We start from the raw sequence: 27,453 nt of genomic DNA, 5'->3' as shown, positions 1-27,453 counted from the left end.
GTAAGCGTTGAGCCACCACTTGCTTCTCAACTTCTTATTTCTTCCCTTTATCTTTCCCCACATCTTTATTCTTCCTCTCCATCTCCTCTTGTTCCACTAGATCTCTTTTTTGATTTTTTTCTTTTTCAACTAATTCTTCTTTATTCTTTATATACACTTCCTTCTCTATCTCTACACTATCCTCCTCGAACTTCTCTTTGTCCTCCTCGTTAACAACTTCATCATCCTTCTTTTCAACAACAACATCATCACCTACCCCTTTACCTACTACTCTACCACTCCTTGTAGCTATAGCTTTTGACTGCTATTCTTTGTGATGCTCCTTAGGATTTGGTTGAGTGTTTGCGGTGAAAGTTCCCACTTACGGAGGACCTTGAGCCATTTGTTGTGCTAACTGACCAACTTGCGTTTCAAAGCCTTTGATGGACGCGTCGGTGTTTTTCTGGTTAGCCATGGACATTTGCATGAATTGCTTCAAGACCTCCTCGGTGCTTTGGGAATTGTTAGGTTGTTGGGGGTTATTTGGTGGTGGGAATTGGTATTGATTATTGAAGGGTTGTTGGAATTGAGGGAAAGGTTGTTGGTAGAAATTTGATTGCGGATATTGGTAGTTATTGTTGTAAGGTGCTCTCCACGGTCTCTGAAAGTTTTGAGTGGCCGGATATCTTCCTTGAGAATTGGAAGTACCCAGATTTTGGGATTGTTGTGAGGTTCCGGCTTGTTGTGGTTGGTTAGGCCTTTGTTGGTTTCCCACATAGTTGACCTCTTCCTCTTCAAAAGAACCGGGTTCGGGACAATAGCCGGTGGGATGATCCCCCGTACAAAGTCCACAAGTATTGACTTGAGCGGTTCCTCCTTCTTGCTTGAGAGATTCAAGAATTTGTTTTGGCATAGCTCTCATCTCCTTTTGCATAGTTCTATTTGTTGAGTGAGAAACTTATTTTGAGCTAAGACCGCATCATTTTCTTCTAGTTCAAGGATACCGGCTTTCCTTTGTTGAGGATTCCGGTTGTGAGAAGATTTTCTTGTGTTGATAGCCATTTGGTTAATGATTTTGACAGCATCAGCTGGATTTTTCATAGCAATAGAACCTCCAACACTTGCATCTAGCATCGTCTTGGACATGCTTGTAGCCCTTGACGAAAAAGATATAGTTGCATTTGGCTATCAAAACCATGCTTTGGACAATTCCTTAGCAATGATTTATAGCGCTCCCAAGCTTCACAAAGAGTCTCACTTTGGCCTTGAGCTAAAGTTGTAATTGAAGTTTTAGCCTCAAGATGCCTATCCTCCGGAAAGAACCTTTCTTGAAATGCTTTCTCCAGCTCACCCCAATTTTCCATCAAAGAAGTTGGTTGATCAAGATACCACTCCTTAGCCTTCCCGATCAAAGAATGAGGAAACAATTGCACAAACACACCCTCTTCCTCATCTTCCTTTGCACCAAGTGTACCGGCGATAACATAGAAGTTGGTTAAATGTTTATATGGATCCTCATGATCCATACCGGTAAACTGGTTATGAGTTACACTAGTAGAAAATATACATTTTACAACAGGAGGTTTTTAATTTTTACATCAGCAGAGAAAATACCTAAGGGGAAAGATACACGCGGTGGCAATTTTGAAATTTTAGTAAACTTTGAAGTAGGTTTTCACATCAGTTGAGAAAATGCCTGAGGGAAAAAATAAATGTTGAAGAGTTTTCCCATCAGAGGAACTAATGCATGAGGGGAAAGATAAACGCGGTGGCAATTTTGTAATAATAGGAAACTTTACATCAAATGTTTTTCCCATCAGTGAATACAGTTACATGAGGGGAAAACAAATAAAGAAAATAAACAAATCCCAATTTCTCTCTCTCGCGTTTTCCATTCTTTTCAGTCCCACCTTCTTTCATTCTAGATCATCTTCACCCACCAAAACCCGAAATTCTTCTTTGTCAGTCCCAAATCTGTTCCATCACCCACCACCCACCACCACCAATATCCTTCAACTAGGTTTCATAAACCCTCAATCGATTTTGAGTTCCCTTCCTTTCGTCGGAGCAAAACCCAAGATCTTTAGAGCTTCTCCGCCGGCTAGTTTAGTTCTTCGAAGAAGAAGCCATCGACGACAACAAAGACAGCGACTTTGGTGATTTCAGTGATTTCGGCGTTTATCATGATTATTCCTCCTCCTGTGGCTCTCTCGTTCGTCTCACGAAAACCCCAAATCTAAGGTCTTCTCTTAATCTCGTTCTAAAGATTCAAAAATCGGCTGACATGTACTTTTCTCAATTTCTCTGTTCAATTTGAGCTTCCTCTCTTGAAATCCTTTTCAGTTTCTTTTATTTTATTTTTTTATTTTATTGGTTCTGATTTAGCCACAATTTTGTGAATTTTGTGTTAAATTGATATCTTTTGTTTTGAATTGATGGTTTGGGTATGTTTGCATCAATTATTATTGTTCTGTGAAAGACAATTTAAGTAGCTATTGTCTCATCATGAGCTTTTTTTTTTAATCCTTGATGGTAGAGTGAATTTGTGAGTTTGGAGATAATAAAAAAATTTGAGCAATTTGGGGCTGGTTTTTGATATATTATGGATGCAAGTTTTGTTCATGTTACATGTTGTTTAGGTATTATTTTTGTAGGTGTATGTGGCTGTTTTAGTGTTCTAATATTTGGTCCTTTGGTGCCATTTTGTTTGTTGGGTTGGGCAGAGTAACATAATTCATGTACTTTGGTGGACAACCGCGATCCAATTCGAGTGTTCCGAATTCGGGTACGTCAGCGAATTTGGTACTCGTGAATTCATGGAGCATTCGCACAAATTGCGGTACCAAGCGTTCAAGTGAAAGGATAACACTAATTTGTTGAAAAAGAGTTTGTGCTATAAAATTGAGAATTAAATAAATAAACGGTGGTCAAATGCACCGTAAGCTTAGGATAAGGACACCTCCATTTATTATTACTACATTGCTGTGTTATCCTCAAATCCACATAATTTGCAATGCATTTGGTTGCTTTTATATATAGCTTTCTTCTCTTCTTCTCTCAGATCTTTTGAGTGGGACTTAAAGAACAACGTTGTGCACCTACGCTACTAGCTTTGATGGGGTTATTATCCTTTTTGTATGATGTGACTCATTCTATAATATAGTGTTGGGCTTATTTCTTTTTAGCATTAATATTGCGAACCGACGCGTACCGAAGCTCTATATCCCCATACGTACCGAATTCTTCATGTGTAGCGTACCGCGTACCAAACACGGATTGCGAATTATGTGATTATGGGGTTGGGTGAGTGCATATTATGTGGTTGGGTGAGTAGATAGTATGGGGCGTGAAAAAGAAATATGGGAATATTGGGAGAAATGAGGTAGCCCATAAAAACCATTGAATCATATGCATACATTAAAATGCATGTGTTTTATTAGCCACTTTGAACATGATGATTTTGTGTGATGTTGATTTTTACAGCCATGTATTCTAAGAATGATGACATGCCTATTCGGTCTTGGTTTTCTTCATTGTCCTATTATTCATTAACTCGTGACTATATCTAATGATAAGAAATATTCATTTGTGCTTGAAATTATGAAAAAATTATGTCAAGTATTATTATCTAACCGCTAATTGTCATATACTCTTGTTGAATGATTTTATTGTATCAAAATTCCTGGTGACATCCCCATTTTGAGCATTGTTCAGGTCTTTGTAATTATTATCTAACCATCTATATTCATTCATTGATTAATGAGTAGTAAATCAATTAACCATTATTGTTTGATGCAGGTTATTATTGTGGCTTTGAAGAACCGAAAGCTATCACTACAAGCATACTTTTATGATCAAAATGACTTTTAGGTATGAATAAAAGGATCCTTTGATTGAGATCCCAGTTGAAGTTGAGGGTCCATCTCATCTATGTTTAGTGAATCATGATTGATATAGAGCTTTTTATTTGGTACTTGGCTACTTAATTGAAAAATGCCATGTACAATGGTTAGTTGGCTCTTGGCTTGGCCATCTGTCACTGGACATCTTCATTGCTTCTAATTTTTGTGTAATTCACTTTCTAGTTGGCTCTTGATCAGCCATCTGCCACTGGACATCTTTATTGCTTCTCATTTTTATGTAATTCACTTTATTTGGATTCTTTGCATATGCAGGACTAGATTTTTTTCTCTCTCTCTAGAAAAGCTTATGTGCATAGTGTTTTTGCAGGATTATTGTATCAATTTTGATGATGATGATCAGCATGTGGAGCTGTTTTGGTGCAAATATGGCAGTAAGTTTAATCTTCCATTTGTATGTAATGTGCATAAGTTTGTAATATTTTTATTAATTGATTGAAGGTTGATCTCCCGAACTCAATAGCTGCATCGATCTCCCTCAATCGGTCACTTGATCTTCCGAACTCTCTCAATCTCACTACTCTCTCAATCTCACTACTCTCAAAATCTCACTACTCTCAAAATCTCACTAACTCACTCAGGTATTAGCCTATATTTTACCTTGTTTGTTTTTACTAAATGTGAATGGTTCGATTTATTTACTGTGATTTAGTGATGTAGTGAATTTGACATATTAAGGAAATGGATCAAGAAAATTAGTTGTTATAGGTTTGACTTAGTTTTCTTCTTTTACTTTGACTTGTTTATACTATATGTATTTTCAAAGATAGTCATATCCTTGTTGTTATTAATTAATTATATTAACCTATTGTACTCATTGTAGGTATTCAATGATCCAACATCATTAACAGAAGAAGCGTTATATGATTTATATGGTATGTTTAAAAGCCAATTTGAGAATTTGACGTTTGTTGAGATATTAGAATTTTGAATGAACTTGTAGTTTGCTACTTAATGCCTAGTGGTTTGGGTGTGTGTGAAGTGTGTTTATGCTTCGAAATTAGGAATTTGGTTCTGTTGATGATTATGACAGCTGCTGTTAATGATTAAGATATTCATGCTTTTTACATGCAGGCAAAAAATGTTTTAGGATGTAGTGTGTGTTGATATCAAAAGCCTAGAAGGTTAGTTTTCTTATCTTTTTTTTGGTGAAAATTCCGGAGTATTATATGCTGATAATCTGAGATCTTTTGTTTGATTTTGGACAAACTCATTATTGAAATTGTCGGTCCTTTTGTTTGATTTAGTTTCTTAATCAAATTTTGCAGTTGAAATAACTTTTTCAATTAAATTTTATTCTTATTTCTAAAAGAAACTACACACTAAACTACTCACTTCAGTTGATTGTGGTCCTCATATACCATTGGCAGACTTCTTTAGTTGATATTATATAAATTTATTCTACTTTTTTTTCCAACTTAGAAGTTGTAGGCTTGATGTATGTTCCCCATTTTTCTCCACTGTGTATTCATGTTTTTCTTTCCTATATTGGGTATTATGATTTACTTATGTTGGACTTTGAAATGATTTTCATGAACTTATGTAGTATTTGCGTTTGTGCACGTCTAAATATCTATAATCCTTTTGGTCATTTTGGAAACTTGGTTGACTATCTCATAAAGCCAAGAGAAGGACAATCGAACATGTTAATTCACACCTTCTCTAGCATAACATCTTCCCTTTACTTTTTAGTATAGTGCTTATATCTTACATTTGCTCGTTTAGAGAGTTTTCTTCACTAAATTGAATCTGGAGTTGGTTTTTACAAGAGAGCTTGCCGAGGATGTATATTCTGGTGTTGAGGTTATGGTTGCCCGAATGCACACTGAAATCATGATCAAGGCTACTCGCACCCAAGTTGCTCTCGGTAAGTGATTTCATCAATCTTTGAATTTTAACTAACGTTGGTTGAATCTAATTTGTGATTATGATTTTATTTATTTTTGCTTCATTTTGGGTTTTTTCTTGTATGATATATGAATTTTTTTTATATGGATATACGATTTTGATTTGTGATATACCAATTTATTTATTTATTTTGAGTTTGATCATATTATATATTATAACTATTTTGTGTTGTATTTTGGGTTTTTGTGATGTATAGGTGTGATGGGAAGAAGGATTAGTGAGCTGATCTCTGTCATACAGAACCACAAATGAATGTAGTGTGTACTTCCCATTGTTTGATAAAAATGTTCATGGCTTATGTATTCATATATGCATATGTACTTTTTTATATATAGAATTTTGATGTGGCTAGTTTTGAGTATTGATGATGTAAAAATATCAAATTAGAATAACTAATATAACTTTCTGGTTGGCATTAATATCCATATTTCTTTTCATATTTTTAATATTAAAGAAAAGAATTCAGTCTGAAGCATAATATTTTTTTCATATTTTTAATACTATTTTGGACAAATTTGGTATGAAATTTATAATTGTCTCGGAGTGGTTTCAGCTAAACCATCTCGAATAAAGGATCATTTTCTTCTTTTTCGATCGTTAGGTGACTTCTCAAAAAACATTTGTTCTGCTTTTTAATTAATTTGGCTTTCTTGTGTTTGGATTATTTGGCATGACAAGAATGCTAGAGTTTTTCAACAAAAGGGATTCAATCATCCAGCTTATAGATAAAATTAAGCTCCAAACATTATGGTGGTTGAAGACAAATCATCCTAAGTTTGCTTATAATTATCACATGTGATGGCTTAATCCGCTTTTATGTTTGGGAGTTGATGTAAGATTTTTCCTACATGTCATATAACTATGTACACGTGAGTATATATAGGATCGTTTCCACAGGGAGTTACGTTTATTATAAGCATTTTCACAATAGTTCACATTAAGGGTTTGGATATAATTTGTTTGTTTGTAACACTATATCCATAGATTACAAAAGTAAAAACGAGAGGGTATCGAACTATTTCGCTTGCGGTATAAGATAACGAGCAAGCATAACAGCAACAATCTCTCAATCGATTAACAGATTCTAGCTTTATAACCAATATTATTACAATCATTTCTACAATATCCTTCGTGTCCAAAGCGACATCGTTATTTCCAAGTTAGCGTTTAAACATTCGTGTCCAAATTCCTTAAACGATAACAAAGTCGATCGGATAACTTAATCGACCGTGTCCAGCCTGATTAAGTATCCGAAAGCATTAAAATCTTGATTAAAAGTAATTATCAAAGGTTTACAAACTTGTCATGAGTGATATAACATAAGATAGATTGTTATTCTAGTTCTAGATTCAAGAGTTTGTGTCCAAATCATCTTGAATCTCTTTGAAAGCATTAAAAGCAAGAATAACAACAATATTGAATCATTAAGCTAGAACCTTATATATTAAAAGATCAAAAGATTACATAATAGCTTGATTGTTACCTCAATACTACAAAGAAGGTGATAGTTACACATAGACATGTAAACTAATGCAAGGAATGAAGGAAAGATGAAGATTCCATGCCAAGATCCTTGATGTCTCAATGAATCTAGGGTTGAATCTACTCCTTAATCACTTGCTTTGTGTTTCTCTCTATGAAATAGCTCTAACCTCTCTCTAGAAATGTATAAAATGTTTCAATGGAATAGTGAATGACCTAAAAGAGAGGTAAGAATGCTATTTAAATGGGCCTGTATTTTTGTACCTACGCTAATAGCGCCTGCCACGCTAATGGCGTGGTAAGTCGGCCTATAATCTGGCCAATGGGCTGCTGCCACGTTGGCCTTGCCCTGCTTCTACGCTCCAGCCACGCTAATGGCGTAGCTTTCTGGATTAGTTACGCTAATAGCGTCTCTCACGCTAATGGCGTGGTTCTTCATGGTCTGCTACGCTCCAGCTACGCTATTAGCGTACCTTTCTGGAGTGATTACGCTAATAGCGTAGCTTACGCTAATGGCGTGTTCTTCACAAGTGCTCCAGATTTCACGCTCCAGGTGCGCCATTGGCGTACCCTTCTGACCTTGGGCTTTTCTTCCTCACGCTAATAGCGTAGACTACGCTAATGGCGTGGTTTCCTTGAATTTTGACTTTTCTTGCTCCTTGCTTGTATTTTCCTGCACAACAAGGGTATAATAAGGCTCAAAAGCATAAATGACATATTAACACAATATTTGGAGTTTCCCATAGAGAATCTTGCAAAACAAGTCACTAAAATGCCTAAACTCCTATATGAAATATATCACTTTTAAACACTTATCAGGAGTTATCACTTAATTTATCTTAGCTTATGTATTTCAAGCATGCATGCATTATGGCTATATCGCTTTTTTACCTTTGATAACATGATGTAACACATACTTCTTTTATCTTAGTTCTAATCTGACACTCCTTGATCTTGAGATATTAAGCTTTGGTTAATTTATTTCATTTTAACTTCTTAAAAAAAACCTAAGGGGTTGTATTTATAAAAAATTAGACCATTTCTCGATTTGTGCGTGTTGTCATCTTTGCACAGGGGTCATGCTAATCTTCTCTATATTTAGGTTTTGAGTGAGCTAGTTGTTAAAAGGGAGGGTGCACCCCTCTTGTTTATCCTCCTTCTGGGTATCCCGCCCCAGACTTTGTTCTTATTTGCATACCAGGTAAGTGGATTTTTTTAAGGGATAAGGATTCGTGGAAGCAGATATTGATTTCTTCATCGAACATATTTAGACTAGAGACTGGGGACACCCACGTACTGCTCGCATGGCACCTTTGTCTAAGTGTCTAGTTCGAGGATTATCCAAATATAACAGTACACAACCCCCTAACCACAAGTCTTGTGAAGAGAGAACTAACTTGGAGTGCATATACCGGTTCAAAGCCTTCTTACCCCCCCCCCCCCCCCCAAGCATGAGTCATGTGGGGCGTGATATTTTGGATTTGATCTGACGGTCTACATAAATGACCCTTTATTTTTCATATTTGATTGCCATGTGTCCAACATTTTTAAGGTTCTTCGGACCTTTTCACATATGTCCCTCATCGTGGTTGTTGGCGTTTGGAGACCTTGTGGTTTCTTATTTTTCCCTTATTCCTTCTCTTTTTAAAGGTTGTCTTACCTTTTCATTTTTGTCTTTCTTTTCATTTAAGCATCTTGAGAGCTTTTGGTATTGTCTATCTTGTTTGTGTGGGTTCTTCAAAGACTTGTTTTTGAAACTAATTATTTTGGTAGTTCGTTGCTTGTTGTGCTTTTTAATACTTAATTTTACTTGGGCTAGATTTCTCTAGGTGGGGCTTTACAGTACACCTTTTAGCTTAGTCAGAGATGTTTTATTTAATTGAAGTGTTCCCTTCGTATGTAGTTTTATATGGACGGGATGCTCCCGTCGTGGGGAGTCTTATATCGGCTTATATGCTCCTGTCGTGGGGAGTCTTATACAATCGAGTTGCTCCCGTTATGGGGAGTCTTTATTTGGTTGATTGCTTGGAATAAAAGGTAGGAAACACCTTCATATAATATATTTGCAACCCTAACAATTGCTAATTGGAACAAAATGATCTGTTAGCTTCCTCTAACATTTCATTCTTATAGACATCCTTCATATGTAAAAAAATTAGGAAAAAATTGGTGTGGCTGTAGCCACATAGAGCCATGAGGTAGATCTGCCCATGTCACCAACTGAGTTATTTAAGAACGACTAGATACTATAATAGACAACATGTGTCTGCAAGTCTTTAATGGATACATTTGTTCTCTCTTAGAATTGAAGATTATTGATATCCATTTGTTTGATAAGATCTTCCAATGAAGGATTAAAATTTACTATTGCAGACTGTTCTGTTGCAGGGATGGTGGTTGTCTTAGCTGTTGTTGTTGGTGGTGGCCAAAGGGGTATTCCCCCATCTCATATTTAGATGATGTCTTCAATCTGGGTTATACTTGTTGGAAGACAAGTCATAGTTTAGGAGAGAGATGTCATTATAAATATTTCTTGCATAAGCTTGAGGAGTATCAATAATATTGTCACCCTCTTAAAAACATACATTAATAAGGTGCTATGAAGATGTTCAAATACCATATGATCTTACTGTTTGAGTCTGAACAACAACCATCTCTGAGAGTCCTACGAGCCATGATGTTATCAATAAACTCAAAATCCAAGTCAGAATTACTCCCCCACTTTTAAAATGTGTGTCATTTTAGCCAAAAAATAAAATGAATGTCACTTGCACTTTTCAATGTAAAATTATTATTTTATTTTCAGTTGTACCCTCTAATTAATTAATTGTACACTACTTCCAAAGCATTACAACAATAATAAATAAGGTTAGTTTAGTAAAATTGTCATGTCTTTTGACATCGTCATTACATTTCTTAATTTGTGTGTAAAAACCTTAAACGACACTTATTTTAAAATGAAGCGAGTGCAAATTATAAGACTAGAGATGCTATTACTATCACTATCAAACTCTTGTGAATGATCACCTAAGCTATTATTGTTGCTTGACTTACTAGTCTACCGAGTGAATGCAAGGTTCTTTGTATCTCAAGATCTAAAGAATGCAAAACTTTAGACTTTTATTTGCAAGTTTGTAGGGGAAGAGAAATGAGGGTTTGGAAAAAATGAAGGATTAAGTGGAAGAAATAGAGGACATAAAAAGTGGAAAATGAAAAATCCGATCAAATCAAACAAAAATATAAATATAAAATTACCCAAAAAAAATTGAACAAATTTTTCATTCAATTATTGATTACATTTTCTCATATTTAAATATAAAACCACTCATATTTTTAGGGAAGGAAATCAAGTTGCTGATTCCCTTGTAAACTTTGGTTTAACTTTGTATACTTTTGTTTTTTGGCCGAGGATCCCTTTGTTTGCTAAGGAATCTTTTGTTTCCAACAATCATGGTTTACCAAACTTTAGATTTTCTTCTCATTAAGGGAGTTTTGGTTTGGTCCCCTCCATCTTTTGTATATTTCTCTTCTATTTATATACTTTTTGGGGGATGTTAGCATCTTAGCTACAACCTTTTTTTGCTTAAAAAAAAAGATGACAATTTCTGGGGTACACACGATATATTGGATCTAAATTAATAGTTAAATGAGCTTTTTCTTAAAAGATATTATTTTTTATATCATTTACAATATTAATAACTAAATCTTATTTAAGAAAAGTGTGGGCATAATATTTTTTTAAAATTTTTCCACATATAATAATGAATATTGATTATTTTTTTAGATAAATTGAAAATATTTTAATATCATTCTTATAAAAAATAAAATGGTGTTTTTTTATGAAATGATAATTTCTAAAAATATAAAAGTCGACTAAAACTCTTTATTTCATAAAAATGATGGTTAATTTATTCATTTATAAAACAAGTGTATATTCTTTTTTGATAAGATAAAGCAAATGTATATATACACTTTAATTTGCGGGCGTATCTAGAATCTCCCTTGAAACATTTTGCCATACAAAAAAAATTGAATCTTACATGTCTCTAGATTAATTAATAATACATTATCAACAACTAACTTTTTCTCCTTTTCTTATTCTTCTTTCCTATTCTTCCTCCTCCACCCTGCTACAAACTTCCCACTAACGTGAACACTAATGCCACCGACAATAATATAGTAACATCAACCGCACACAGTGACATGCATCCAATCAAATTTAAGCTTAAGGATAGGAACTAGAGACCAATAGTGAACGACAATCACTTGTCAATTAATTTCAAATTATCCAGAGTACCTCTTATCATATGGTAGTTTATTAGTCACAATGATCATTATACAAGTCATTACAGGACCCTTTTCATAGTCATGTTTCTTTGAACTTTTAACAAAAAGGGACCTAGCTGAGGAGAAATAACCAAGAGTGGCAGAGAAAAGATGTGGATAAAATAACCAAGCAATTAAATACAAGTGGTTAGTGAGCATCGAGGAGGAATTGTTTAAGAGAAACTGAGTTTGACTTCTGGTAGAATAATTCTTCACCACACTTTACTTATCTTTCGATCGAACTCCAGATTATTAGAGTCTTTTTCTAGTGAGAAACGGATGGTTAACACTAGCTACAAATTATATAATATACCAAGCAGAATCTTTATTTACATACTTTTCCAATAACATGTCCTAATTTAGTTGTGAAAAAGACAATGTAACCATCTAAGTCTCCATTTAAAGAATATTAAGCATATCTCACCTAAGTGGTATTCAAAACCTACGAAGCACCGATATAATCGAACGCAGTGACGGATCTTGACTTAATTTGTTGGGGGTGCCAAACTTCTATGTAATATATATTAAATGGTTTCAAGAAACAGCATAATTAATAGCTTGCTTAGTGATATGACTTGTTTGAAAGTAAGTAGCAAGAGAACGTGGGTTCAAACCCCATCATAAACGTTTTTTTTATAATACAATTTGTAAAAGTGTAAGATAAATATATAAAAAAGAAGCCATGAGGGTGTTGAACCAGCGACGCGACATTTAGCATATTAATATGGCACCCACTTTCCACTGCAGTAGCCACAATTTGATAGATAAAGTACATCTGATATGGTATATAAGGAAAATCTGGGGGATGTTGTGGCCCCCGCGGGTCTCTGAAGAGATCCGCCACTGATCAAACGTAATTATATGCGCAAGTATCATGTCGGTGTGTCGGACATGTCCTCTATCATAAGTGTCTGTGTTACAGAGCTCACAACAATAACAGAATACTTATTATTATGTCACAGCTAATCACAAAAATCAATTACACCAAAACCAATAGTTTGCCCAAACAAACCTAATTAAGAAACAATGTTTATTTGACAATGCATTTGTTAGACTGTCCACGATCATCATTACTCCTTACATGCATTTGTCAATGACTATTGAATGATCAATTCAAATTATTCAAAGGAATATTAAAAACATATATATTTCCACTATTCCACTCTCTATATATAATAGAACCAATTTGATCACAATACAACAACAACAAAAACATGAAGATGATTCTAACTATCTTCTTCATTTTTTCTCTTCTATCCCTTGCTCATGCATCCGTAGTAGATTTCTGCGTAGCAGATTACAATGCACCAAATGGCCCAGCTGGATATTCTTGCAAACCACCATCAAAGGTAACCGCGAATGACTTCGTCTACCACGGCCTAGCTGCAGCTGGAAACACCACAAACATTATCAAAGCCGCTGTTAGCACCGCATTTGACGCACAATTTCCCGGTGTAAACGGTCTTGGGATCTCCATTGCGCGTTTAGATTTAGCCGTCGGTGGTGTTGTTCCACTTCACACACACCCCGGTGCTTCGGAAGTGTTCGTTGTTATTAAAGGAACAATCAGTGCTGGTTTTGTTTCCTCTGACAATGTTGTTTACCTTAAAACACTTCACAAAGGTGATGTTATGATTTTTCCACAAGGATTGTTGCATTTCCAAATTAATGTTGGTCGTTCTAATGCACTTACTTTTAATAGCTTTAGTAGTGCTAATCCTCGTTTCCAGATATTGGATTACGCTTTGTTTGAAAGCGATTTTCCAACGGAGTTCATTACTGCAACAACTTTTCTTGATGCTGCTGTAGTGAAGAAGCTTAAGCGTATTCTTGGAGGCAGTGGTTAAACTATGATGTTATTCATATGAAAGAGTGAGGAGTCTTCAGGATTTCTGGGTTTTCTTTTAATTATTATTTATCTTTCATTTCGTTGTGTTTGTTTCTGGTTGTGTCAAGTGTGTTGAAGGAATGTGTTGAGAAATTTGTGACATGAGATGAATAAATGTACGTGTTGTATTTTCCTAAATATTTGGTTTGTTTTTTTTTGTTTGAGCACTTCACATTTTATATTAAGTAAACATGTAGTAACATCATATAATTGAGTATCTATGTTTCAATGGTTAAAATTAAAAAAAAAAATGAGGTCAGCTGCAAACTATCTATATTATTGCTCCAATTCTTGAAAATCCTTTATTATAAAAGCTAGACTTGCTTGGCTAGCATGTTTGCCCTAATCCTCCCTATTTTGCCCTAATTCCCTAGCTTTTTTCCCTCCTAAACATGTAGTAATTGCTCGAGTAATCTCATCCGTTCAAGCATTTGATCACATTCGTTTATTCGACCTTGAAAAAAGTTCTCTCACTTCGTTAATGCAATTGAATACCTATTAAAGCCTAATCAAGTCGAAACATGTACTAATCACTCTACCAATTACTGCCAATTGAATACCTATTAATGCTCACTTATAATGGCAATTAAGAACGTAGTTAATGGCTTGAAAACGTCGTTAATGGCCATTAAAAATGTTTCACGCATACACATAAACATCCCTAAGTTTATGGCAATTGAAGATGTTTCGCGCATACATTTTTTTGGCCTTGCTGTTTCACGCATACACGCCTTGCTGTTTCACGCATACACTAATTCCTGTCGCATTAGGCTACTGACATTTCAATGTTTCACACATGGATTATTTACACCATACTGTGCTATCTGATACAGAGTGGTAGAATGATATGTGTTTCAAGGTGAAATTTCCCTCGAATTTTACCACTAAAATATGCACTAATCACTCTACCAATTACTACCTATTAAAATTAATTATGACGTACTTATTTCAAAAAATAACACATGTCATGGTTGATCCGATTTTGAATAGTAATTATTGCGTACTGTTAATGGCAATTATGAACGTAATTAATGGCTTGAAAACGCCGTTAATGGCCAATAAAAAACGTCGTTAACGTCCTTTTAATCCACGGTACTCCACGCTTTTAGTTGATTTTACGCATTATGCACTAACCACTCTACCAATTACTACCTATTAAATACAATTATGACATACTTATTTCAAAAAATTATTGCTGTTTAAAGGTTGATTCGATTTTTTTTTTGAGGGAAGGTTGATTCGATTTTGAATAGTAATTATGACGTAGTATTAATGGCAATTAGAAACGTAGTTAATGGCTTTAAAACGTCGTTAATGGCAATTAAAAACTTTTGAATAGTAATTATTACCTTTAGAACACTACGATTATTCACAATTGAAACTGACGAAGAGAATTGCCAATTACCTATTTAAATACCACTTAGTTATGCTATTACAACCATTCTCTACTTTAAGCAAATATATATCAAATATAACTCTTTCTTGCACTTGCTAATATGGCAAACACTTTCACCCCCATCTCAGCTGTGACAGGTGGAAGGAGATATTTGAAGTTGATTGTCCGTGTGGCCCATATATGGCTGATCCGTGATAAGGAAAATCCAGACGATGTTATCTTCATGAACATGATATTGGTTGATGAGAAGGTATATTATATGTTTCAATTGTATAAATAAATGATCCTTTTTTCAAGTTGCCACTATGATAACATATAATATGGTTTATTTTTGATGACATGTTATTTTTTGTTTAGCGAGGAAGGATCCATGCCACTGTTCGTAAGTTCTTGGTGTCAACGATTCAAGGAATGGTTGAAGAAGAAGGAACATATAAGTTAGAGAATGTCATGGTAGGATTTAATGAGGGACCTTACAAACTCTTGCCACATAAGCACAAACTTAACATGGCGGCAAGTGCGAGATTTACTAAGGTGAATGCAGGCAATTTACCTCGGAACGTGTTTGAATTCATGTCTTTCAAAGACATTTTGATCTCTCCATCAGAGGACGTGGTTGCTGGTATGAAATCCTACCTTTTTTTTTGCGAATTTGTTACTAGCTGTAATGTTAATGCATATTTTTTTGTTGTAGATGTCATTGGTCATGTAGTTGAGAAAGATGGTGTACGCGAAACCGAAAAGAATGGAAGAAAAAGCAAAGTCATTGATCTTACACTCGAGGATTTAGAGTAAGATGTGCAATATATAACTTATCGGTTTATTTCAATTGATGACTTTATTCTCATGATCGAGTTGATTGTGTTATTTGGTGTTTCAGGAATACCAGGATCCGTTGCTCTCTTTGGGGTGAATTTGCAACTGATAGATTCGATTAACTTCTATGTAGTAGGACCCGTGCGGTAGCACGGGTCAATGGTCTAGTTATTAATATGATGATCCTTGATAGATCCAAACCCAGAGTTAGGAGGTGCAAATTTTTCAACTTCATTAATAATATATTAGTTGTCTACTTCAAAAAAAAAATATTAATTGTATTTAGGCGAGCAATATCGTGACCGTGTGCCCGCTCTTTTTATTGAGTTAATAGGTAAATTCTGATTTTTTTTTATAATTTTTTTATTTCGATTAAAAAAATTAATTTAAATTAAAGTATAAATATAGATGTCCATATTATAATTTGTACAAATAGAAAAAACATATTAAAATGATTAACTTTAATATGTATATGTGTGTGTATATTTAAAAGTATTTTTTAATTCAAGGTTCAGTCCAAAACGGACCTCTAAATTTTCAATCGCTCTCACTTCTCTCTTGATCTTTTCCCGTCTTCTTCCTCTGCCATTTCAATCCCTTTTTGCAGCCATGTAACTCCCATGACTGGTGGTGCGATGAGTGGCTTTGCCCTCCACACCACCTTTAAACGCCATCCCCGTCGGCGGCGGTTCTGTGTTGCTGGTGTTTTTCGGTGGGGTTTGAGCGTTTTTCCAAAACGTGTTGGTGCATTTTCATCCACCATTCACGTCAGCCGAGTTATATTCTTCGCAGATGTTATCGCCTCCATCTCGGCAGGAGATGAGACTGTTTCCATTTTCGGATCTGGTTTCAAAACCCTCTTTAAGGGTCTGTTCGTTTGCTGATTTGGTTTCTCAAAAAATCTGGCAATTGGTTGATCCAGATTCGCTGGTTTGGTTCGCTGTTCAAAAATAAAAGATGGTGCTGCTGATTCTAGTGGCCGCACCGTGCTTCTGATGTTTTATAAGACTTGGCGCTGCCTTGATGATTCGTTGTAGCTGTCAAAGTTTGTTGTGCTCGAAAGGGCCGTGCTTGTCGTGTTTTGTTACAAGGTTGTTGGTTCATGAATCTTAGTCCGTGTTGGCGGTCGGTTCAGAAACCATCCTTGAAAAATTGGCCTGCAAACCCGCAAGGGATTATTGGTTTTCGACGTGGTAGACTCGTCGATATGGGTTCACGCGTACTGTTCATAGGAAATCGGTTGAGGTTAGCGATTCTGATCGATGATTCTCTGATGTTTCAGGTCTGTTGAGATCTGCAGGTTCAAAGATTCGGGTCTGCTTCCCCTCCGGTACCGGTATGAGGGCCAGAAATGGCTGTTAATTTGCTGCTGCTCTTTGTTCTTCGCAGTAAACAGTTGATGGTTCGTGAATCGACTTCGTGTTGACGATCGATTCATTCGTCAATATTTAGACCCGCTTGGTAATAATCGTTTGATAGAATTTTTCAGGGTTGGATCCACTTGATGGCTTTTTTTTATATATTTTGCCCGTTAGGGTTGTTGACTGGGTCAGGTTTTATGTCCCCCCAGTTTTTATGTAATTTTTCCCTTTATTTAATAATATATATGAGCAAATGGCAACAGATCAAAGTAGGGTTCCAATTTAGTTGGACACTATTTTTCTTTGATGTCATTTTGCTCTTGGCTTATCAAAAAAAAAAACGGACCTCTAAAAACTGGCCGAATCTTTACTATTTTTAGTCAAAAATAAATTTCATAATAATAAAAAATGGTAAATAAAAACAATTATTTATTAAAATTTACTAAAAATAAGAGAATCCATTATTGAACCGAGTCCATATTGAAGACCTCACTGTTTAGTTTTATGTTTTTGATGATGTTCCTTAGCATAGTTTAGATAGTTTTATGTTTTTGATATAGTAGCATGTTAAAGCACCCTAGAGTCTATATAGTTTGATCTTGATGCTTTGTGTCGTTTGAAAAAGTGTCAAAATTCATTTTCAATCAGTTTGAATCGACTCATCACAATCTGAATCGATTCAATAAAGTCTCTGACTTCATGTGAATCGATTCACATATGTCTGAATCGATTCATCTATGCATCGTCTCTTTTTTGCTTGAATCGTCTCACAAAACTCTCTGACTTGCATTGAATCGATTCACACAAAGTTTGAATCGAATCAATCTTCATATGGGCACACTTGAATCGACTCAAATATATCCTGAATCGTATCATCCTTCATACTTCTCTGGTATGTCTTCTTGCTATCTGAATCGATTCAAACATTTAGTGAATCGATTCAACCTATTGATTTTGTGCGAAAATTTAGTCTTATCACCTCTCTCTATAAATAGTATTCTCCTCGTAACTCCAAAATTATTGAATCATTTGCATCTATTCTCTCTAGGTCTCAAAAACTCATTGCTCATACATTCTTCAAGATTAAACACTTTTTCTTAGAATCACTTTGTCTTTGAGTGTGTAGATTCTATAGGGTGCTAGTAGGGATTGTAAGTTGGTTCTCTCAAGAAGATTGATTGGGCTTAATCAAGGCTTCAAAGGAAGTGAATAATCTCATTCCACCTCCAAAGGACTTGGGGGTCTTTCTAACCGTTCTTGAACTCGAAGGGGGTTCGTTTGCCGGACGTAGCATTGAAGACTCGAGTGAATAGTTAGAAGGAGTGAACGGGAAATTCAAGGATCCGAAGATTCAAGGAGCACCAAATTCAAGGGGTACTTGAAGTTTGGGGAGTAGTTTACATAGGAGTTGAAGAATTAGGGGCTTTAATTTGAAGGAACTCTTGTAAACATTGTAATCAACAATTGTTACATAGTGGATGACCTTGGTGAAGGCGTACTTCATCAAGTAGAGTAGACGTAGCCCTAATCGAGGACGAAATAGGGTGAACTACTATAAACACCGGTGTTCTCTCTCTTTCCCTATCCTTTTTACTTTTATATTGCTTGTGATTAATTGAATAATTTATAGGTTAATTGCTAGTATTGATCTAAGTAGTTTTCATTGAAAATTACCTAATTCATTGAGTTAGGTTTCATACAATTTGATTAGATCAATTGATTGCAAAGTCTATTCAATTCTTCAATTACTCTTGCATTGTGTTTTTGAATTGATAGCATATTATTTTTGTTCATAGGTTTGGTTTGAAATTGGGTATTGTTTTGTACCTTGAATCTCTCAATTCTAAGATAAAATCTTATTCCACATATATTTGGTATTGAATAATATTAAATCTATCTATTTTATTGTATATGCACTTTTAGATTTTACATTGTTATTATTTTAATTCAATATTTGAGTACTATTGTTCATTAGATTGCATACAATGAATTTTTTTTTATGAGAATTATAACTGAATTAATAAAATAAAAATAGATACAATTATAATAATTTTTTTTTAAATTATAAAATACAAATCTTGTGATACACTAAAGTGATACGCTAGTATTTTTTTGAAGTAGTTTGCATATATTAACATGGACCACTAAAGTCATGTAAGTTTAACTTAGTTGTTAGCTAGCTATCAGGGGGTCAAAGTATAAATCCTGGATTCTCCACTTCTCCACACATAATGTGTATGAATCTAGCCACTAGGTTACAAGTACGAGGTAAAGAGTAATTCTTGCATACATGGGCACAAACCAAAATCAAATTATTTGAGCGCACACACACAAATGTAAAAAATTAAAAGACAAATTATTAAGTCACATCATTTAAATCTTTTCTATTTTTTTTCATTTGTGAGTGTGTGCCCAAATAAAATTGATTTGGGGTTGTGTCCATGTTAGAATTTCCCCGAGGTGAAAGCGAGTTCGAATTGCGTGTAAAATAGTTGTGATGAACGGAAAAACCGTATTTCCCAAAATTTATTCGGGACTCGCTGAGATGGTTGTAGCCCTTTGAGAGAATAATTAATTAACGTGCAAATATAGAAGTGCGAGGTTACAAGAGGAAATAAAAACATTATTTAGGTCTTGAATGATTTAAATTATGTTGAATGTGTGGTAATTGATGTGATGGATAAATTTTATGTTGTGCCCATGTTTGATTCGCTGCAATTATTTGGATTGATGGTTTATTCGATGATTGATATAAATGTGATGTTGAAATGATTTTTTTTTTTGTATGCAACATTTTGAAATGATTTTTTTTTTTTGCATGCAACATATATATGATGATTATTGATATTGAGATATTAGTTGGACTAAGAATATGTGTAGTTGAAAATTTGATATGTAAATATAGTTTGATGAATGAGATGTTGCTTTGAGATGAATGAATGTTCGTGATTACCATTATTGGATTCGAAATGTTGTGATTAATTTGAGATGAATGGATATTCTTGATTACCCTTAAGCCACGAGGATGATTTATATGTGTGTTTGCTCCTAAGGAGTGTTCTAGGTCAACAAGGAGAGAAATAGATGTTAGGGTCTTAAAGTGGAGTGTTTTGTAATCATCTAGGTTGGGTCTGACAAGCCCAGTGATTAGGGAAGTACTATTGAAGGCTGAGGAGGGGGTCTATGAAGGCTGGGCCAAATTTGAATAGTTCGTAAGGACTTGGCCAACTTTGAATAGTCTGACTCAGCCAATTTAAATAGTCCGTAAGGACTTGGCCAACTTTGAATAGTCTGACTTGGTCAACCTTGAATAGTTCGTAAGGACTCAGCCAACCTTGAATAGGTCGACTCGGCCAGCCTTGTATAGTCCATGAGGACTCGACCATTTTTTAATTGTTTGTCCACCTGAATGGTGACATAGTACTATCATCCTCTTAACCAAGTACTTCAGAGTATAATGATATCAAAGAAAGAGATGTCTAAAGTCTAAGAGCATATGCATATCATTATCTGAACTATGACCGTGTTATTGTGAATGATGTGGAATGACTTGTAATATTATCTTCTTAATTGTCTTGAATGTCATTATGTGATTGTTTTGTGGTGGCTATTTTTGATTGATTTGTGACATTATATTCGTGAAGATTTTGGGATGTTATGTTTTGGTGATTTTGTGACTAATGTGGATTGAGCATGAGTTTTAAAGGTTTTGAATATTTTGTTTGTGATCTGATACAGTTCCAATTTAATTTCCTGCGTATTCTACTCTTTTTTTTATATACTATAACATGTTTTTGAAACTCATCCCTTCGTTGGTAAGAAATTTATAATTGCCTTGGAGTGGTTTTAGCCAAACATTCTCGAATAAAGGATCACTTTCTTCTTTTTTAATCGTTGGATGGCTTCCAAAAAAAAATATTTGTTATGCTTTTTATTTAATTAGGCTTTCTTGCATTTGAATTATTTGGCATGACATCAATGCTAGAGTTTTTCAACAAAAGGGGAATTCAATCCTCCAGCTTATAGATAAAACTAAGCTCCAAACTTTCTGGTGGTTGAAGGTAAATCATCCTAATTTTGCTTTTAATTATCACATGTGGTGGCTTAATCCCCTTTTATGTTTGAGAGTTATCACTTAATTTATCTTAGGTTCTGTAATTTTAGCATGCATGCATGCATTATGGCTATATCACTCTTTTACCTTTGATAACTTGATGTAACACATACACTTCCTTTATCTTAGTTCTTCTTTGCCACTCCTTGTGCTTGAGAGACTAAGCTTTGGTTAATTTATTTCATTTTAACTTCAAAAAAAAAAAAACCCGAGGGGTTGTATTTATAAAAAAATTGGACCATTTCTCGATTTGTGTGTTGCCATCCTTGCGCAGGGCCATGCTAATCTTGTCTGTATTTAGGTTTTGAGTGAGCTAGTTGTTAAAAGGGAGGGTGCACCCCTCATGTTTATATGGTCTGGATGCTCCCATCATGGGGAGTATCTTAAATAGGCGGGACGCTCTTGTCATAGGGAGTGTTATACCAACTCAGATGCCCTCGTTGTGGGGGGGTCTTATGCAGGCAGGATGCTCCCATTGTGGGGAGTCTTATACCGACTAGATGCTCGTGTTGTGGGGAATATCTTATATAGGCGGGGCATTCCCATCGTGGGGAGTCTTATATCGGCTCAGATGTTTCTGTCGTGGGGAGTCTTATACAATCGAGGTGCTTCCGTTATGGGGAATCTTTATTTGGTTGATTGCTTGGAATAAAAGGTAGGAAACACTTCATATAATATATTTGTAACCCTAACAATTGTTAATTGGAACAAAATGATCTGTTAGCTTCCTCTAACATTTCATTCTTATAGACATCCTTCATATGTATAAAAAAATTGAGAAAAAATTGGTGTGGTTGTAGCCACATAAAGCCATCAGGTAGATCCACACCCATGTCACCAACTGAGTTATTTAAGAACGACTAGAGACTATAATGGAAAACATGTGTCTGCAAGTCTTTAATGTATACATTTGTTCTCCGTTAGAATTGAAGATGCATTAATAAGGTGCTCCGAAGATGTGCAAATACCATATGCTCTTACTGTTTGAGTCTGAACAACAATCATCTTTTTCACCAAGGAAGTGTATTCATCAAGCCTACTCTCCAAGTTTTTGTTGCTGGTGGTTTGTATCCCATTGACTTCTTTTATTAACACTACTTAGTTACTTCTTCTTGTGAATTGGTTAGAGTTTTATTAGACTTTTGGAATTTGTTGGAGTTTTATCAACAAGTGTGGTCTCCACTAGCAGCATCGACGATGTTTTGATCCATAGGAAACAAATCCTCATAAAAGAATTGGATGAGAAGTTGTTAAGAGAATTGATGACGAGGACAATTTGCAAACAATTTCTTGAATCTCTCCTAGTATTCATTCATGCAATAATTCTTTGTCAATCTGCCTGATGCCACATATTCCTTTCCTAATTTAGGAAGCTTTGGATGTCGGAAAGAGCTTCTCCAAGAACAACATTTTCAAATCATTCCAATTTTTACAGAACCTAGTTGAAGGTAGAACAACCAGTCTCTGGTTGCATCTTGAAGTGAGAATGTACAATCCATTCGTTTGATGTGCTCCTTTGGAACTCCTTGAGGCTTCATGGTTGAGCATACAATGTGGAACTCCTTGATATGTTTGTGAGGATCTTCACATATAAAACTTGGGCAACATGTGTATTAAACCAGATTTTAATTAAACAGATCTTCAACATAATTATAGTTAATACACAAAGCATTACATTTTTTTTTTTTTGACAAAACACAAAGCATTACATGTAAGTGTAACATCAAGAGTAGCAAGCTCTCTGAGAGTCATATGAGCCATGTTGTTATGAATAAAATCAAAATCTACTTCGGAATTACTCCCTCAATTTCAATATGAATGGCATTTTAGCCAAAAAAACAAGATAAGGTTAGTTTAGTACAAGTGTCGTGTCTTTCGACATCATCATTGCATTTCTTAATTTGTGTGTAAAAACTTTAAACGACATTCATTTTAAAATGAAGGTAGTGCAAATTATATGACTAGAGATGCTATTACTATCACTATCAAACACTTATGAATGATCACCTAAGCTATTATTGTTGCTTGCCTTACTAAGTCTACTGAGTGAATGCAAGGTTCTTTGTATCTCAGGATCTAAAGAATGCAAAACTTTAGGCTTTGTTTGCGAGTTTGTAGGGGAAGGGAAATGAGAGTTTGGAAGGAAAAAAAAGGAAGGAGTAAGTGGAAGAAATAGAAGACATTAGGAGGAGAGAGTTTTTGTGGGGCTTATTTTTCTTCAAAATATAACACCCCCCCCCCCCCCCCCCCCCCCCCCCCCCCCCAATATTGTACTGGATGAGGGTTTTGGGAGGTTTGAGAGTGTCTATATGAATTCTTCAAATATAATCTATGTTGTTATAATATTCTTAAAATTTAAAATATATTAATCATAAACATTAGTTTATCACTCTCTAGAAAAATACTCTTTCAAAAAATATGAAAGATTTCTCAATTTTTCCCTATATTTCTCACCCCCAAAAACTCTTAATTCCCTTCCCCTTCAAACTCGCAAACAAGCTTTAGAGTTGGGCCTAGTCATGCATGATGGTCAAACACTAGAAACCCTAACAAACAAAGCCAATGAAAGAAATATCAACAATGTCCCTAATGCCAAAAACAAAGTGGAAAATGAAAAATCCTATCAAACAAAACATAAAAATATAAATATAAAATTACCCAAAAAAATTGAACAGATTTTTAATTCAATTATTGATTAATACGGGCCAAACATTTAGAATTTTAATAACTAAATCTTATTTAAAAAAAGTGTGGGCATAATATTTTTTTAAAATGTTTTCCACGCATAATAATAAATATTGATTATTTTTAAAGATAAATTGAAATCTTTTTAATATCATTTTTATAAACAATGAAGTGGTGGTTTTTTTTACGAAATGATAATTTCTAAAAATATAAAAGCCGGCTAAAGCTATTTTATTTCATAAAAATGATACTTGATTTATTCATTTATAAAACAAGTGAATATTCTTTTTTGACAAGATAAAGTAAATGTATACCTCAAAAAAAAAAAAAAAAAGATAAAGCAAATGTATATACACTTTAATTTGCAAGTGTATCTTAAAATCTCCCTTGAAACATTTTGTCATACAGGAAAAGAAAATTGAATCTTACATGTCTATTAGATTTAATAATACATTTATCAACAACTAACTTTTTCTCTTTTTCTTATTCTTTCTTTCCTCTTCTTCCTCTTCCCACTAACGTGAACACTAATGCGACCGACAATAATGATAGTAACAGACATCAACCGCACACAGTGACATGCATCCAATCAAATTTAAACTTAAGAATAAGGACTAGGGACCAATATGAACGACAATCACTTATCCATTAATTTCAAATTATTCAGAATATATAGTACGGAAACCGATCCTATTATCATCTGGTAGTTTATTAGTCACAATGATCATTATATATAAGTCATTACAGGACCCTTTTCATGGTCATATTTCTTTGAACTTTTAACAAAAAGGGACCTAGCTGAGGAGAAATAACCAATAGTGGTAGAGAAAAGATGTGGATAAAATAACCAAGCAATTAGATACAAGTGGTTAATGAGCATCGAGGAGGTATTGTGTAAGAGAAACTGAGTTTGACTTCTGGTGGAACAATTTTTTGCCAGACTTTACTTACCTTCTGACCGAATTTTCAGATTATCAGAGTCCTTTTCTAGTGAGAAGCGGACGATTAACACCAGCTACAAACTATATAATATACAAAGCATAATCTTTCTTTAGATACTTTTCCAATAACATGTCTCAATTTAGTATTTTGTTGTGAAAAAGACAATGTAACCATCTAAGTCTCCATTTAAAGAATATTAAGCATATCTCACCTAAGTGGTATACAAAACCTTTCTTTTTTTTTGAACGCAATCATATGTGTATATATCATGTCAGCCACGTCCTCTATCATAAATAATGTTCGTGTTACAGAGCTCACAACAATAACAAAGTAATTACTATTATATTATGTCACAACTAATCACACAAATCAATTACACCAAAATCAATAGTTTGCCCAAACACACCTAATTAAGAAACAATGTTTATTTGACAATGCATTTGTTAGAATGACCACGATCATCATTACTCCTTACATGCATTTGTCAATGACTATTGAATGATCAATTCAAATTATTCAAAAGGAATATTAAAAACATATATTTCCACTATTCCACTCTTTCTATATAATAGAACCAATTTAACCACAAATATACACACAATATAACCTTATCAACAATAACAACAACAAAAACATGAAGATGATTCTAACTATCTTCTTCATTTTTTCTCTTCTTTCACTTGCTCATGCATCCGTAGTAGATTTCTGCGTAGCACATTACAATGCACCAAATGGCCCGGCTGGATATTCTTGCAAACCAACATCAAAAGTAACCGCGAATGACTTCGTCTACCACGGCCTAGCCGCACCTGGAAACACCACAAACATTATCAAAGCCGCTGTTACCACCGCATTAGACTCACAATTTCCCGGTGTAAACGGTCTTGGAATCTCCATGGCGCGTTTAGATATAGCCGTTGGTGGTGTTATTCCACTTCACACACACCCCGGTGCTTCGGAAGTATTGGTTGTTATTAAAGGAACAATCAGTGCTGGTTTTGTTTCCTCTGACAATGTTGTTTACGTTAAAACACTTCACAAAGGTGATGTTATGATTTTTCCACAAGGGTTGTTGCATTTCCAAATTAATGTTGGTGGTTCTAATGCACTTACTTTTAATAGCTTTAGTAGTGCTAATCCTCGTTTACAGATATTGGATTACGCTTTGTTTAAAAGCGATTTTCCAACTGAGTTGATTACTAAAACTACTTTTATTGATGCTGCTGTAGTGAAGAAGCTTAAGGGTGTTCTTGGAGGTAGTGGTTAAACTATGATGTTATTCATATGAAAGAGTGAGGAATCTTCAGGATTTCTGGGTTTTCTTTTAATTATTATTTATCTTTCATTTCGTTGTGTTTGTTTCTGGTTGTGTCAAGTGTTTTGAAGGAATGTAACTTATCAATAAATGTACGTGTTGTATTTTCCTGAATATTTGGTTTGTTTTTTTGTTTGTGCACTTCTCATTTTATATTAAGTAAACATGTAGTAACATCATATAATAATGATTGAGTATCTATGTTTCAATGATTAATATTAAAAAATAATAATGAGGTCAGCTGTAAACTATCTATATTATTGCTCCAACTTAGATATTTGAGATTGAAAATTATTAATATGTACGATCCTTGGGGGATCCAAACCCTGAGTTAGAAGGTGCAAATTTTTCAACTTCATTAATAATATATTACTTGCATTTAGACGAGCAATCCCGTGACCATGTGTGTGCCCGCTCTTTTTATTGAGTTAACACGTAAATTCTGAACATTAACTCTTTTTTTATGAATTTTTTATTTTGATTAAAAAAAATTAAATTAAATTATAAATATAGATGTTTGCATTTTCAAATTGTTACATACTATGTTTATCTATTTCAATGATATAAACCATATAAAAAATATAATACAAACTCTTACATTCTTTCAATAACACCAACAATATAGTATTGTTGTTGGCAAACTATTTTAAGGGTGCAATTGGAAGAATGAAAAAGCTTGTCCAACATACCTTATTCTCTTTATATACCGATATTATAAATAGAAAATTACACATGAGTGGAAGACATGCAGACAACAAGCTGCGTCGCTAAGTCTTTTTGGATATTAAAACCAATTCTCGTAAAAACGACATTCATGGACATGTAAGACATAATAGAAGGTCAACAACATTTGATGCCAGGAAGTTTTTTATATATCTATACCTATTAGTGTAGCCTATTTTTGTAAATCCCAAAATGCCCTTACTTGATGGATGTTTTTTTTTTAAAAAAAAAATCAGCCTTACCCACTAATAATCACATACACAGTGGCAGTTATTAAAGAAAAAATCTGCCTTACCCACTAATAAAACATAACTGCAAGCTTTCTCTTAAAAAAAATCTGGCTTACCCACTAATAACACTCACAAAAACATAACTGCTGCCTTTCTTTCTCACAATTGCAAAAACAATCATAAAAAAATAACTGGCTTCCACAAAAATCTGTCAATATTTATTGATTATTCATGTTGAGTCTTCTACTTATAGTTTTTACACTTCTTTATTGATCATTATTTTGCATTTCCAATTTATAAGTACACCAAAATATGCAAAAATGAAAGGGTTTTCTAAAAGGAATGATGAAGATCAATGTGAGTAGATA

General features: G+C 34.3%; 3 protein-coding genes, 1 long non-coding RNA gene and 2 other non-coding genes across 11 annotated transcripts; 4 read left to right on the top strand and 2 right to left on the bottom strand.

Moving 5' to 3' along the window:
- The first annotated feature begins 1,815 nt into the window (after nt 1–1,815).
- LOC146946019 (uncharacterized) lies at nt 1,816–6,226 on the top strand. Of its 6 annotated transcripts, XR_015026576.1 has the most exons (8): nt 1,816–2,220; nt 3,778–3,849; nt 4,210–4,273; nt 4,341–4,480; nt 4,723–4,774; nt 4,974–5,023; nt 5,669–5,766; nt 6,004–6,226. It is a non-coding gene; the product is annotated as an uncharacterized LOC146946019 (long non-coding RNA). The 6 variants fall into 6 exon arrangements; XR_015026580.1 differs by having other exon boundaries at nt 1,822–2,220; nt 4,210–4,480; nt 5,597–5,766; XR_015026579.1 differs by having other exon boundaries at nt 1,822–2,220; nt 4,210–4,480; nt 5,592–5,766.
- Nucleotides 6,227–8,314: 2,088 nt separating this feature from the next.
- Nucleotides 8,315–8,417, bottom strand: LOC146946018 (U6 spliceosomal RNA). Its single transcript, XR_015029453.1, has one exon. It is a non-coding gene; the product is annotated as a U6 spliceosomal RNA (small nuclear RNA).
- Nucleotides 8,418–12,788: 4,371 nt separating this feature from the next.
- On the top strand, nt 12,789–13,641 carry LOC146946017 (auxin-binding protein ABP19a-like). The gene has a single exon (XM_085744261.1). It carries the CDS (start codon nt 12,830–12,832, stop codon nt 13,460–13,462), a length of 633 nt encoding a protein of 210 aa, XP_085600387.1. The 5' UTR covers nt 12,789–12,829; the 3' UTR covers nt 13,463–13,641.
- A 1,358-nt stretch (nt 13,642–14,999) lies between these two features.
- LOC146946016 (uncharacterized) lies at nt 15,000–15,837 on the top strand. The gene is made up of 4 exons (XM_085748134.1): nt 15,000–15,149; nt 15,257–15,521; nt 15,594–15,690; nt 15,780–15,837. Exons 1-4 carry the CDS (start codon nt 15,000–15,002, stop codon nt 15,835–15,837), a joined length of 570 nt encoding a protein of 189 aa, XP_085604260.1.
- Nucleotides 15,838–21,417: 5,580 nt separating this feature from the next.
- On the bottom strand, nt 21,418–21,517 carry LOC146946015 (U6 spliceosomal RNA). Its single transcript, XR_015029590.1, has one exon. It is a non-coding gene; the product is annotated as a U6 spliceosomal RNA (small nuclear RNA).
- Nucleotides 21,518–25,396: 3,879 nt separating this feature from the next.
- On the top strand, nt 25,397–26,246 carry LOC146946014 (auxin-binding protein ABP19a-like). The gene has a single exon (XM_085744260.1). The coding sequence runs from the start codon at nt 25,452–25,454 to the stop codon at nt 26,082–26,084; it is 633 nt and encodes a 210-aa protein (XP_085600386.1). The 5' UTR covers nt 25,397–25,451; the 3' UTR covers nt 26,085–26,246.
- Nucleotides 26,247–27,453: the final 1,207 nt, after the last annotated feature.

Source organism: Medicago sativa, chromosome 2 (assembly GCF_051527215.1).
Source record: "Medicago sativa cultivar Bolivia chromosome 2, Bolivia_mono, whole genome shotgun sequence".
In the NCBI taxonomy this organism is placed as follows: domain Eukaryota; kingdom Viridiplantae; phylum Streptophyta; class Magnoliopsida; order Fabales; family Fabaceae; genus Medicago; species Medicago sativa.
This window is presented reverse-complemented; position numbering and strand designations above follow the sequence as displayed.

Excerpts from the sequence above, each read along its gene's own strand:
- LOC146946017 (XM_085744261.1), top strand. The coding sequence starts at position 12,830 with ATGAAGATGATTCTAACTATCTTCTTCATTTTTTCTCTTCTATCCCTT.
- LOC146946016 (XM_085748134.1), top strand. The coding sequence starts at position 15,000 with ATGGCAAACACTTTCACCCCCATCTCAGCTGTGACAGGTGGAAGGAGA. Across the intron at positions 15,150-15,256 it reads TGATATTGGTTGATGAGAAG|CGAGGAAGGATCCATGCCAC; the intron begins GTATATTATATG and ends TTTTTTGTTTAG. Across the intron at positions 15,691-15,779 it reads CTTACACTCGAGGATTTAGA|GAATACCAGGATCCGTTGCT; the intron begins GTAAGATGTGCA and ends TTGGTGTTTCAG.
- LOC146946014 (XM_085744260.1), top strand. The coding sequence starts at position 25,452 with ATGAAGATGATTCTAACTATCTTCTTCATTTTTTCTCTTCTTTCACTT.